General features: G+C 41.6%; 1 protein-coding gene across 3 annotated transcripts in view; it reads left to right on the forward strand.

The window, feature by feature from the left end:
* myo1b (myosin IB) overlaps positions 1-14774 on the forward strand; it is a 259411-nt gene that overhangs the window by 32833 nt on the left and 211804 nt on the right. For all 3 annotated transcript variants that reach the window (XM_055637781.1, XM_055637782.1, XM_055637783.1), the window contains exon 3: positions 9361-9476. In XM_055637781.1, coding sequence (XP_055493756.1) covers positions 9361-9476 — 116 coding nt within the window. The remainder of the gene's footprint in view (positions 1-9360; positions 9477-14774) is intronic.

Consider the following 14774-nt stretch of genomic DNA (forward strand, 5'->3'; position numbering starts at 1 on the left):
ACGCCGTGCCATACGTCATCACGCCGTGTCATACATCACACCGTGTCATACATCATCACGCCGTGTCATACATCATCACGCCGTGTCATACATCACGCCGTGTCATACATCACGCCGTGTCATACATCACACCGTGTCATACATCATCACGCCGTGTCATACGTCATCACGCCGTGTCATACGTCATCACGCCGTGTCATACATCACACCGTGTCATACATCATCACACCGTGTCATACATCATCACACCGTGTCATACGTCATCACGCCGTGTCATACGTCATCACGCCGTGTCATACGTCATACATCATCACGCCGTGTCATACGTCATCACGCCGTGTCATACGTCATCACGCCGTGTCATACGTCATCACGCCGTGTCATACGTCATCACGCCGTGTGTCATACATACATCATCACGCCGTGTCATACATCATCACGCCGTGTCATACGTCATCACGCCGTGTCATACATCATCACGCCGTGTATTTTTCGGTGACATGATACGTCAGTCAATGATGCCGGCAGTCGCCAAAAAAATCGCCAAGTGGGACAGACCCTTTAAAAAGTAATTGGATTTGTACTAAAGAGCTGTGGTCTATGAGATTCAACATCCAATGGACCTGGTGTTATGATGTGATATTGGACTGAGAAGCACTTTTTTGAAGGGATAAGACACAATGGGCTGAATGTCATGTTTCTATGTTGTACATTTTCTGTGATTCTCTCAGCATTGAATAAAAACAATTATTGTTTAGATGCCCCTCGAACTTTAACCCAGGTAGACACATGAGACTGCAGATGCTGGAATCTGGAACAATAAGTAACCTGCCGTCAGAACTCAGCAGGTTGGGCAACAACTGGGGAGTTCAATGGACAGTCAACATTTTGGTCAAGACCGTTTCCTCCAACAATCCCACTTTGAATATGACAATTTAGCGCAGCGGTTGGCAACCTACGGGCCGTAACCCAAAATCACTGGCCCGCAGGCAGATTTTCTTCCCTGCAATCATAGAAACATAGAAAATAGGTGCAGGAGTAGGCCATTCAGCCCTTCGAGCCTGCACCGCCATTCAATATGATCATGGCTGATCATCCAACTCAGTATCCCATCCCTACCTTCTCTCCATACCCCCTGATCCCTTTAGCCACAAGGGCCACATCTAACTCCCTCTTAAATATAGCCAATGAACTGGCCTCAACTACCTTCGGTGGCAGAGAATTCCACAGATTCACCACTCCCTGTGTAAAAAATGATTTTATCCTCGGTCCTAAAAGATTTCCCTCTTATTCTTAAACTGTGACCCCCTAGTTCTGGACTTCCCCAACATCGGGAATAATCTTCCAGCCCGCCGAGCGCCAAATCGCCATGCGCAGCCGAGCTCTGGGTGTACCGCACCCTGCACAAAGCCGCCGGCACAGTCGTGCACCTTCTGTGAACACGTTGATGAAAGAACTGCAGATGCTGGAAAAATCGGAGGTAGACAAAAATGCTGGAGAAACTCAGTGGGTGAGAGACATGGAAGGATTTTCCAGCATTTTTGTCTACCTACTGTGAACACGTGATTTGATGCCTGCCATCTGGGGCGGGATCCATGTGATAGATATGGCCCGCCACCCGCTCACAGACATGCGTCCCAGCCCTTATGCAGAACAAGTTTGCCGACCCCTGATTTAGAGCTTTGAATTCTGCTTGCGTTGGAGGCAGCAGGAGTCTGCAGCAGGGTGATGCCATCTAGTTCGACACCCATAGGTGCCTGCCCTAAAGAGGGCACATGCTCCAGGTTGGTGCCAAGCTGCAGTGCTGCTGCTGTCTCTGTTTGTTGTCATTCACCTGACTGAGGTCAGTTGACAGGGCTAACCACGGGGAGGTCGACAACATGAGCCCCATCTTTGAATTCAACTGGCTATTTTATAGTTTAGCGCAGTGAAGCACGAGGAAAATAATGCTGTGAGATATTGTTTTACACATGTAACAAAAGCAGTCAGATGTATTGTGAGTGAAACTGACTTTTACAGTTTTAGTGGCAGTGTAGACCTTCTACAGGTGATTTGCTTACAAATTGATATAACAGAAATAGTGTGATATAATCTCACCTTTTTGGTTCCATATCAGTTAGGAATAACAATTTAATGGGATTGCAATTAAGTTAATCTCCAGGATTTTGCTAAGAGTAGTTAATGAGAAAAATAATAGGACCATTAGAACTAATATTCTTTCAATGATACATATTAGTTAATCTGCTCCACAAGATAAACCTATATTGTGTTAGTCCTACAAAATAACAAATCTCTCATATAGTAGGTTTTTGATTTGAGTCGTTGGGAATGGTGGGATCTCAGGAATGTGGTAAAATTAGATTTAGTTTGGTTTAGTTTAGAGATACAGCGTGGACACAGGCCCTTCAGCCCAACGAGTCCGCAGCGATCGTCACACATTAAACTATCCTACACACGCCAGAGACAATTTTACATTTCTACTAAGCCAATACTTTCATGAAAGCTAATAGCTGGCTGTGTATTAAGACTTCACTAATGTTGCCCTGATTAATGTTGGTGATCAAATGGAGATCAAGAATATTTAGTATATCAAGAAAATTCCAGCTGCAGATTATCATGAAATCCAAACTTCCCTGAATTAAAATAGTGGGCATTTTACTTCAATAAGATACTTTTACCGTGACTTTTGAAATGTGAGAATAGATAGGATTGCAGATGTGAATGTGGATTGCATTGAACAAGATGGGGAAGGAATATGAACCGGGATTTATTAATTTATCATCACAATATACATGATTATCACTAGTTTGTTAGCTTTAGTGAATATTATCTCTAATGATACAGTATGTAAGTCAGGACTTTAGAAGGATGAGATGGGATCTTATAAAAGCATATAAAATTATTAAGGGATTGTACACGCTAGATGCAGGACATGTTCTCGATTTTGGGGGAGTCCAGAACCAGAGGGCACAGTTTAAGAATAAGGGGTAGGCTATTTAGAACTGAGATTAGGAAAAACCTTTTCACACAGAGAGTTGTGAATTTATGGAATTCTCTGCCTCAGAAGGCAGTGGAAGTCGATTCACTGGATGCATTCAAGAGAGAGTTGGATAGAGCTCTTATGGCTAGCGGAATCAAGGGATGTGGAGAGAAGGTAGGAATGGGGTACTGATTGTGGATGATCAGGCATGATCACATTGAATGGCGGTGCTGGCTCATAGATCCAAATGCCACCCCGACACCCCCCCCCCCCCCCCCCCCCCCCCCCCCCTCCCGTACCTATTGTCTATGTATCAATGTAAGACTGTAATATATATATATATATTCCAATTTATTGGAAAATAATACAGTACTGTTTAAGATGTTGCTGGGACCGCATTTAGAATATTGTGTTCAGTTCTGGGCATCATGTTACAGGAAAGATATTGTCAACTTTGAAAGGTTTCAGATAAGATTTACGAGGATGTTGCCAGGACTAGAGGAGGTGAGCTATAGGGAGAGGTTGAGTAGGCTAGGTCTCTATTCCATGGAGTGCAGGAGGATGAGGGGAGATCTTATAGAGGTGTACAAAATCATGAGAGGAATAGATCGGGTAGATGCACAGAGTATTTTGCCCAGAGTTGGGGAATCGAGGACCAGATGACATAGGTTCAAGCTGAGGGGAAGTGTTTTAATAGGAATCTGATGGGTAATGTTTTCGCACAAAGGGTGGTGGGTGTATGGAACAAGCTGCCAGAAGAGGTAGTTGAGGCAGCGACTATCCCATCGTTCGTTTAAGGAACAGTTAGACATGTACATGGATAGGACAGGTTTGGAGGGATATGGACCAAGCGCAGGCAAGTGGGACTAGTGTAGCTGGGACATTGTTGGTCTGTGTGGGCGAATTGGGCCGAAGGGCCTGTTTCCACACTGTATCACTCTATGACTCTACTGAAAAATCAGAATTTTGAAGGGCCACGCAAACCTGAAACTCCCCAGGGAATGAATCCCTTACATGGCATGTAAAGAGTTACCTCTGTAAATGCAACCATACAGATTTTTCTCAAGGCTTCTGCATACTATTAAAACAAACATAGAACCGTGACCAGGAGCAAACATTTATATTATAATTGCTATTGAAAACGCTGCCTTGAAAACGCAAGCAGTTTACTTAAGTTACAGACTACCTTTAAAATGAGATTTAAAAAAAAAGATGCATCTTGTACTGATTATGATAGTAATACTTCTAAGAATAAACTTTGTGAGCGGCGCTTTAGTAAGACTATCAGCGACTATTATGTGCTTTTGTGGTTTCTTCCCAGTGGGAGGTAAGGGATTATGTAACAGTTGGTGTAAGCCCCTGCCTTTCATTCTTGTGACTGGAATTTAATAAATTTCCGTGTGCCGAGAGGGAACATTTCTCTCCTCTCGTATTTATCCCGTGTGAAATATATTTAATCATTAGGTTCTTAGTTGTGTGGACAAACTACAGAAAATTGCCGATGGTTGTGATTGTTTAGTAATTTTATGATGGTAGAATATGCCACAATGTTGACTGAGGGGCCTTTCCTGTGGTGGATGTTGAAGGGATTATTTGAAGAGATCGGGGTATCAATAGAGGTAGATTTTAAAAAGCGCAAACGCAGCCTTATTAAAGTTCACTATCCATCCTGCTATCTACGACATTACATTTAGCAAAATAGTGGTGTGGGTATTTGGTTGTGTAACTTTTGAACCTGTGCAGCTGGTTCTGCTTTAACATGAGAGTTCTGTTCCTATGAAATCTGGTGTCATAGAGAATTGTGTTGTAAAAACAATTGTGTCAATGGGAAAAGGGGTTAGGTTAGGCGACCAGAGTGTTTCAAACTTGCAATACCAAAGTTATTTTTCCCGCAAGATTCTCAAAAATAAAGGTGTTCTTTTTAATAACTAAGTTTATGTTGCTTACTGCAAGCTAAAAATACTAAAGGCTCTGTGTCAAATTGTTCGATAGAGTATCATCCCACAAGTGTCACTAGAAGTGATCTCTTGTTCATTTCAGTGGCCACCCACGATGAGGTAGCAGCTGTTCAGACACAATGGTGTCTGATTACTGCGGGGAAGTTACTTGGAAACATTTTCTTCCATGACAGACTTTTTCCTTCACATCAATTTCCAATGTAACACTAAATGGTTATTAAAACCGTGTATTAGAAATAGTGTTCCTTAATTCTTCAATCGTGCTGCATCCAATATGTGTTGTGGAAACATGCCTTTTAGCAGAACTACTTGCATCAGGGCTGTACTTAAGAAATGATTAATAAGGAATTTACGTCAACACTTATCGATTGATTTTGGCTTTCTCATCAATTAGTTTCCTGTTCAAAGTGCAGATCAGAGGTAGGAAATACCACAATGATCTCAGCCACATTCTAGAATGATTCTGTTCAGACTGGACATCATTGCTAAGGAATTTGAAACTTAAACATTTGGTACCAAAAGCCAATAGTATATCGATTGCTCCTCATTTGATGTTATGAATGAGAAGTGTTGCCCATGTGGTGGGAGGTGTGGGATGAGCTTGAAAGTGGAGTATCATTTGATCTTTGTCTTTGTGTAGGAGATGGTGGGAAAGATGTCCACCAGTCTAGACAGTAGTGTTCTGAGGAAAATCATTATACTCTGCTGCAATGGACAAGATGGGAGCAACTGAATGAGTGCATACTTTTAATTAGCCATTTATGTTTGGCATGGGGTGATATTGCAAAAATAAAATTACCAATATTGTCACACTGCTTTATTTCGTTTTCTTCTCTAATCTTTCATGTGTAAATGTTATCATGGTAAAATATATTTTTTTTACAATATTTTACCTTTTTGCTTATCTTTCTGACTGATAATAACTGGGTAATTTGCTTCATTTAACAACATCACTGCACTGGATTCCCTGGTCATTAACTGAATGCTGTGCGTGGGGTCTGTTATGTACAAGGCTACTGCTTTTCCTGATTTTGGCTGAAAAGTGCTTTGAATCTTTGTGAAAGGCACAAGCAACAGCAGATACTGGTTAACAAAAAAAAGCCACAAGTGCTGGAGTAAATCTGCAGGGTCATGTAGCGTCTCTGGAGAACGTGAATAAGCAATGATTCAGGTTGAAATTGAAGAAAGAAATCCCGACCCTTTTGTTTGAATAATAATAATATCTTTTATTGTCATTGCACGTCAGTGCAACGAGATTTAGTATGCAGCTCCAACCGATGAAAAAGAAAAGTAAAATAAATAAATAAGCTGTGTGTCGTGACCATCCGAGGGAGACAGTCCAGGGGAGATGGGGGGGGGCACCCAGCAGGGCCGGTTCAGAGCAGCTATAACTCTTGGAATAAAGTTGTTTCTGAGTCTGGAAGTATGGGCGTAGAAGGCCTTGTAACGTTTGCCGGAGGGAAGTAGTTCAAACAGTCCGTTACAGGGGTGTGATGAGCCTTTATGGATGCTGACGGCCTTCCTGAGGCACCGTGTGTGGTAGATGCCCTCCAAGGCTGGTAGCTCTGTCCCAATGATCCTCTGCGCTCTGTGGACGACGCGCTGAAGAGCTCTCTTCTCCGCCTCCGTGCAGCTGAGATACCACACAGAGATGCCTATACGTTAATATGCTCTCTGTGGTGCAGCGGTAGAACGTTGTCAGCAGCTGTTGGGGTAGACCAGCCTTTTTTAATGTCCTCAGGAAGAACAGTCATTGCTGTGCCTTCTTGACCAGCGCAGCGGTGTTGGTGGACCATGTGAGGTCCTCTGAAATGTGAGTGCCCAGAAACTTAAAGCTGGACACTCTCTCCACACTGTCCCCGTAAATGGGCCTTGATCTGAAACCGTCTATTCATTTTCTCCAGAGATAGACACAAAATGTTTAGTTCAGATTATTTATTGTATTGGGTACCGAGGTACAGTGAAAAGGTTTTGTTGGAGAACAGTATAATGCTGGAGTAACTCAGTGGGACAGGCAGCATCTCTAGGGAAAATAGAATAGGTGTTGCTTTGGGTTGATACCCTTCTTCAGACTGAGAGACAGGGGACTCTCCAGAGATTCAGAGAATCCAGCATCTCCAGAGATGCTGCCCGACTTGTTGAGTTACTCCAGCACTTTGTGCATTCTGGATCCATTCCTGTGGACTGGAGGGGCAAAAAGGTAGCCTTTTTAAGAAAGAAGGGAGAGAGAAAACGGGGAATTGTATATAGACCAGTTGGTCTTACATCGGTGATGGGGAAGATGCTGGAATCGATTAATAAAGATGCTATAGCAGCGCATTTGGAAAGCAGTAACAGGGTCGGTCAAAGTCAGCATGGATTTATGAAGGGGAAATCATGCTTGACTAATCTTTTAGAATTTTTTGATGATGTAACAAGTGGAATGGATAAAGGAGAGCCAGTGAATGTGGTGCATCTGGACATTCAAAAAGTCTTTGACAAGGTCCCGCACAAGAGATTAATGTGAAAAATTAAAGCACATGGCATTAGGGGGTCGGGTATTGACATGGATAGAGAACTGGCTGGCAGTCAGGAAGCAAATAGGAATTAACAGGTCCTTTTCGGAATGGCAGGCAGTGACTAGTGGGGTGCCGCAAGGCTCGGTGCTGGGACCACAGTTGTTTACAATATATAATAACGATTTAGACAAGGGAATTAAATGTAAATTCAGTTTGCGGATGACACAAAGCTGGGTGGCCATGTGAGCTGCGAGGAGGATGCTATGAGGCTGCAGGGTGACTTGAATAGGTTGGGTGAGTGGGCAGATGCATGGCAGATATAATATAATGTGGATGAATGTGAGGTTATCCACTTTGGTGGCAAGAACAGGAAGGCAGATTATTATCTGAATGGTATCAGATTAGGAGAAGGGGAGGTGCATCGAGACCTGGGTGTGCTTGTACATAGTCACTGAAAGTAAACATGCAGGTAAAGCAGGCAGTGAAGAAAGCTTTCATTGCAAGAGGATTTGAGTTTAGGAGCAGGGAGGTCCTGCTGTTGTACAGGGCCCTGGTGAGATGGCACCTGGAGTATTTTGTGCAATTTTGGTCTCCTAATTTGAGGAAAGACATTATTGCTATTGTGGGAGTTCACCTGGTTAATTTCCGGGAATGCGGGACTGACGTATGATGAAAGAATGGGTCGACTTGGTTGTATTTGCTGGAATTTAGCAGTATGAGAGGATATCTTACAGAAACTTAGAGGATTGGACAGGGATTGGACAGGGAAGATCCAAGAAAAATGTTCCCGATGTTGGGGGAGTCCCGAACCTGGGGTCACATTTAGGACTAAGATGAGGAAAAACTTTTTCACCCAGAGAGTTGTGAACCTGTGGAATTCTCAGCCACGGAAGGTAGTGGAGGCCAATTCACTGGATGTTTTCAAGAGAAAGATCTAGCTCTTGGAGCTAATGGAATCAAAGGATATGGGGGAAAAGCAGGAATGGGGTACTGATTTTGGATGATCAGCCTTGATCATATTGAATGGCGGTGCTGGCTCGAAGGGCCAATTGGCCTACTCCTGCACCTTTTTTTTCTTTTCTATGTGAAATGTGCTATTCTTTTAAGCAAATGGCTTCCTTGGTTTCTCTGTAGCACCAAGGTGTTTTACAATATATTAATGATTTGGATGAGGGAATTGAATGCAACATCTCCAAGTTTGCGGATGACACTGTATAAGATAATTATAAAACATTTTGTTTTGTTTTTTGTATGCTGTTTCACACTTGCTTTTTATTCTTTAATTCTGTTCGAAATAAATAATAAAATAAAATAAAATAATCCATTGGAGATTGTGGTACTCAGAGTGGGAAATACAGGGATAATCTGCAGACTGACGTTGAAATCTGGAACGTTAAGATCGGGTATATTACGTTTGATGCTGAACGCTTTCTTCAACATTATGCAACATTGCGTTCCAGTGTAGTGTTAAAACAGTGGGAGCCACAGTAGGGATAATTTTGACATGTTGGAAGCTCATTAACTGACAATCAATTCTGTAATTCTTATCAAAAGTTAAATTTACAATCCTTTGATATACTGCATTATTCTGGGGCTTATGTTAATTTATTTACTCACCTGGCTATCCTTGGAGACAACTTTTACATTGGACTTATCATAAAATCACATATGATAGGAGCAGAAATAGGCAATTCGGCCCATCAATTCGACTCCGCCATTCAATCATGGCTGATCTATCTCTCCCTCCTAACCCCATTCTCCTGCCTTCTCCCCATAGCCCCTGACACCTGAACAAACATTGTAAGAGTGGGAACCAGTAGCAGTGTCTACAAATTAGCATAATGTCGGATTACCTGGTGGTTTTCAGTTGAAATCAGCTGATTTTCAAATTAATATATTTGTATTGTTTTATTTCTTGTTGCAGACTTACATTGGAGATGTCGTTATATCTGTGAACCCCTACAGACCCTTGCCCATCTACACCCCAGCAAAAGTAGAAGAGTATCGTAACAGAAACTTCTATGAGCTGAGTCCTCACATGTAAGTACAACAACGCTGAACTTACTGCAGTTGGCTCGCTCGTATCAAAGGACAAGTTCCAAGCTGTTTACCTTGGATGAGAGAGGAAGAAAGAGGAAGTGTTTTTTTTTTAAAGCTTTTACTCAGTCTGATCTACTCAGTCCAGTATAATTTGTTTAGAATACTGCAGCCATCTGACAAGCTATTCCATAATTGAAAAATCCACCAATTCGCTGGTGATTCCAGAAAGTCTTTGGTCTAAATATGGTATATTTTGTCCACGTTGAATTTGTCCCTGCAACATTTATTGATGTATTTGTATTGATGTATTGATGATGTATAAACCAGGATAATCTTCTGAGCATTTAAGCTCATGTATAAAGCTGGGGAAAATAGAGGCGGCATGGTTGTCATGTGGTACATTACAGTCCAGAACTAATATGATGTTACAGATAAGTTAAAAGTGAAGGATTAGTTTATTCTTTGGCTCGTAAAAATGATTCATAATATACCTCTATCCAGTCAAAGTTGTTACTAAGGAGGAATAGGATGTCGTTTATGAAAACAGAATTTTCTACCATGAAGTTTCATAATAGGCAAGATTTTTAGAAGACTTTCAGATCATTTTAAACATGATTAAATATTGAATTGTTTTGTGGTCATTGAAGGGAGTTTATAACAACAACATAAAGTGCTACATATAAATATTAATGGTAGTTTAGATAAAAACACATTCAAAATTATTTTCATAGCTACAAATTATTCAGCAGATAATTGGGCTATTTTATCATTTCCATATTGCGAATACACTTATTCAAAAATATATAAAATAGGAGCAGAAGTCTGAAGAAGGGTCTCGACCCGAAACGTCCCCATTCCTTCTCTCCAGAGATGCTGCCTCTCCCGCTGATTTACTCCAGCATTTTGTGTCTATCTTTGGAGATATTAGGTAGGTCAGGCAGGATGTGTGAAGAGAGAACCAACGTTAATTTTTGAGGTTAATGGCCCTTCCTTCGAACTACAGTTCCATTCGTGGGTCACAATGGCTCGAGAAGTTTTGTATTTGTGTATCAAGCTCCCTGGAATAATGCAGTCAAGCATGTCAAAAGAGCAGAATAGCCCCTAGGTTGAGGTATTGTTGTTGACTATCGTTATTTGCCAATCTTTTGACTGAAGTGCTGCGTACTGGATAGAAATCTTCATGATTTGTGGTACCAAGCCCTGGTGTATGGAGCATTCCACAACGCAGATGTGAGTAGCAGGTTATAACCTGATCATGATTAGGTGTGTGAGTGCGTGCTTGTGCTTGTGTGTGCGTGTGCCTTGTGAGGAAAGGGCCAGAATGTGGTTCACAGTCATGAAAGGAGAGTACTGCCAAATAGGCCATCAAATAAGATGAAGTGATGTGCCTGACTATTACTATTGACTGTCAATAAGATTCACATACCAGGAAGGCTTGTTAATGTTTCTGGCCTGTTTTGACTGTGCTGTAACTACTTCTGCTCCTGCTCATTGCCTCAGTCCTTTGACCAATTATGTATTGTGGATGTAGTGTACCTGGACTTTCAGAAAGCATTTGATACATTCCCACATAGGAGATTAGTGGGAAAAATTAGGGCACATGCTATTGGCGGTAGAGTGTACATCAGTCGATGAAAGTAAGCATGCAGGTACAGCAGGCAGTGAAGAAAGCGAATGGCATGTTGGCCTTTATAACAAGAGGAATCGAATATAGGAGCAAGGAAGTCCTTCTGCAGTTGTACAGAGCCCTAGTGAGACCGCACCTGGAGTGTTGTGTGCAGTTTTGGTCCCCTAATTTGAGGAAGGACATTCTTGCTATTGAGGGAGTGCAGCGTAGGTTTACAAGGTTAATTCCCGGGATGGCGGGACTGTCATATGCTGAGAGAATGGAGCAGCTAGGCTTGTACACCCTGGAGTTTAGAAGGATGAGAGGGTATCTTATTGAAACGTATAAGGTTATTAAGGGTTTGGACACGCTGGAGGCAGGAAACATGTCCCCGATGTTGGGGGAGTCCAGAACCAGGGGCCACAGTTTAAGAATAAGGAGTAAGCCATTTAGAACGGAGACGAGGAAACACTGTTTCTCACAGAGAGGTCTGTGGAATTCTCTGCCTCAGAGGGCGGTGGAGGCAGGTTCTCTGGATGCTTTCAAGAGAGTTAGATGGAGCTCTTAAAGATAGCGGAGTCAAGGGATATGGGGAGAAGGCAGGAATGGGATACTGATTGTGGATGATCAGCCATGATTACATTGAATGGCGGTGCTGGCTCGAAGGGCCAAATGAACTACTCCGGCACCTATTGTCTATTGTCTTTTGTCTATTGTCTATTGCATATTGTCTACTCTACTCCTTGAAAAGTAAAACTAGAGACATTTGGTGCCTCGGGAAGTTTAATATTTGGGTAGAGGGCCTACATCTGCTAAATTCTACTGTGCTTGATGCGTGAGACAACACCCACTTAGCAACGGCCTTTCCAATGTGGAGCAAGGGAGCGATAGGGTTTCAGGTCATAGGGTAAGGGGATGCAGAAAAGAAGGCCCAGGACAAACGTGGGGGATAACTGTGCATCATTCAGTAGGCATGAAGATGAGGGCTTTGAATATTCAGTCAGGCCATGGAAATGAAATTGTTTCACTGCAAGGGGGAACTTGTAGACTTGAAATAGATATAGAGATTGTGCACCTGCACAAGATCAATAAAAATGGATCTGAATTCACAGACGATTAAGGCACTAATAATGTTTATATTGATGCTATTTTCTCACAGGCTGTAAATAGTTAGTTTGTCTGGATTAATCTGACAGATTTACATTAACCCACACTATGTCACTGTGTCATTGTTCCTCCTTCCTGTTGTAAACATAGAAACATAGAAAATAGGTGCAGGAGTAGACCATTCGGCCGCTTGATACACAAATACAAAATTTTTCTTTTACCGATAGAAACTTATTGGTGCCAGAAAATGAGACTAAACCATTCATAAGAGCTAACTGTACTGATGGCAAAATGAGATTACAGCCTTGAAATCACTTCAAACTCTTCAGAATTTTAATTCCACAAAGCCATTTTAGTGTTTCTTTTTTCAAATATATATTCTCTTTTTGAAATTTTAGGGTCTTCTGGCTGTATTTATAAGTTTATACCTTTTAGCTACTAAAGTGCAAAGTACTTCATCAAACTTGGCATGCCTTTGGTTTGTCTGCTAATTTCCTGTAACTAAAGTCAATTTTCTTGCTTATTATTTTAATAAACCTTTCTACCTCTCCATAATATAGATATCCTTCCAACAAGACATTCAAAATTCATCCATATTGGACAGAATGTATATAGAATAAGCGATAACTCTTGGCTTCTTTCTCTACAAACAGTTCAGCCTGAAACATTGAATGTTTCCTTTTTTACAGGAGTTATTAGATTATGTTGGTCTCTCACTTTTTCTTGGTACTACTATGATCTATGCATTATCCTGTGTTACATAGTAAAATCCAGGAAATCTGGCCATCATCGCCTTCGAGCCTGCACCGCCATTCAATGTGATCTTGGCTGATCATCCAAAATCAGTACCCCGTTCCTGCTTTTTCCCCCATATCCCTTGATTCAATTAGCCCTAAGAGCTAAATCTATCTCTCTTTTGAAAACATGCAGTGAATTGGCCTCCACAGCCTTCTGTGGCTGAGAATTCCACAGATTCACAAGTCTCTGGCTGAAAAGGTTTTTCCTCATCTCAGTCCTAATTGGCCTAACCCTTATTCTTAAACTGTGACCCCTGGTTCTGGACTCCACCAACAGGGAACATTTTTCCTGCATCTTGCCTGTCCAATCCCTTAAGGATATTATATGTTTACTTGTCATCATTAATCAGTTCCTATGAAAGTAGAACATACAGAGATGCTCACACTCATCGGTTACTCAGTGGGGCAGTACTCTCAGATATGAAGTGGAAGGTTGTGATGTTAAGGTCCACTTCCAAAGTGGTCATTTAACTGAACCAACATTAAGGACCAGTAATGTCACGGAAGGGGTCTCAGATGGACATTTAAAGAAGAGCAGGTGTGTTCTTATAATGGCCTGGACAATATTTATCCTAGGAAAGGTTCAGAGGGATATGGGCTCAACGTGGGCGAATGAGACTAGCTTGGAAAGTGCATCTTGGTTGGCATGGATGATTTGGGCTGAAGGGCCTGTTTCTGTGCTGTATAACTGTATAACTCACATTACCAATTTTACATGATTATCACCAAAGATCCTATAGCGAACAAGATAGATCACTTGACGAAAAAGACGTGGTACGGTCATGGGCAGATTCATGGGTAATTTTTGGCCCCATTTCTGTAACCGGCTTCCGTCTCCGCACCAAAGATCCCATAGCCGAGCAAAGATAACTAGTGCGGAGACGGAAGCCGGTTACGGAAACATCCTCGTAAAAATAAAAGTTCTTTGATAAAAAACCTTCTCCTCATTTTCAGAATTATAATACATTCACACAAACTGTTCCCCCGCAACGTTGATTACACTGCGAGTCGGGTCGGGTCGGGTTACTGAAATGGATGAAAAAAAGGCCCACGTTCCGCTCCGTTGCATACTACACGTCAGCCCATTGCATTTGGAAGGAGTGGTCTATCTTGCTCCACTATAGGATCTTTGATTATCACAATGCTTGGTGTGGGGCCTTGCTGTGCATTATTTGGCTGTAATGTTTATTACATTGAATTAGTAACGTCACTTCAACATAGTTCATTGTTTGTAAAATATTTTTGAATGAGCTACAATGAAGAAAAGTGTTATTTGAAACTTTAATTTTCTCTCAGCAACATCATGACACAAAATTATAGGTTGTCTAAAGTTCTCTAACACTATAGAATATGCCTATTCCCTGTGTAATAAAAGATATTGTAATCGGAAATGAAACTAAAGTCTTCAGATAAAATTAGGGTGTGTTGGGTTTTGGGATGTATTGTCTATTGTCACAGCCAATCCGTGTTCCATTCATGCTCAACAATTGCACATTTAATTTTCCTCAGGTAAGCATTCAGGAATTGCTGACTCACTACCTGCTAATCTTGCAATTCACTTCTTATTCTATCAGAATCAGAATCACACACTTCATTCTCCAAGTATGTATTGCAACATACGAGGAATTTCATTGGCCAGGGCAGTCATACAATTAAAAGCAACAGATCACTCAAAAAAACACATTTTAACATGAACATCCACCACAGTGACTCCTACACATTCCTCACTATAATGGAAGGTGAAATAAAGTTCAAGTCCTTTCCCTTAGTTCCCGTAGTTCTTCCTCG

Source organism: Leucoraja erinacea, chromosome 7 (assembly GCF_028641065.1).
Source record: "Leucoraja erinacea ecotype New England chromosome 7, Leri_hhj_1, whole genome shotgun sequence".
In the NCBI taxonomy this organism is placed as follows: domain Eukaryota; kingdom Metazoa; phylum Chordata; class Chondrichthyes; order Rajiformes; family Rajidae; genus Leucoraja; species Leucoraja erinaceus.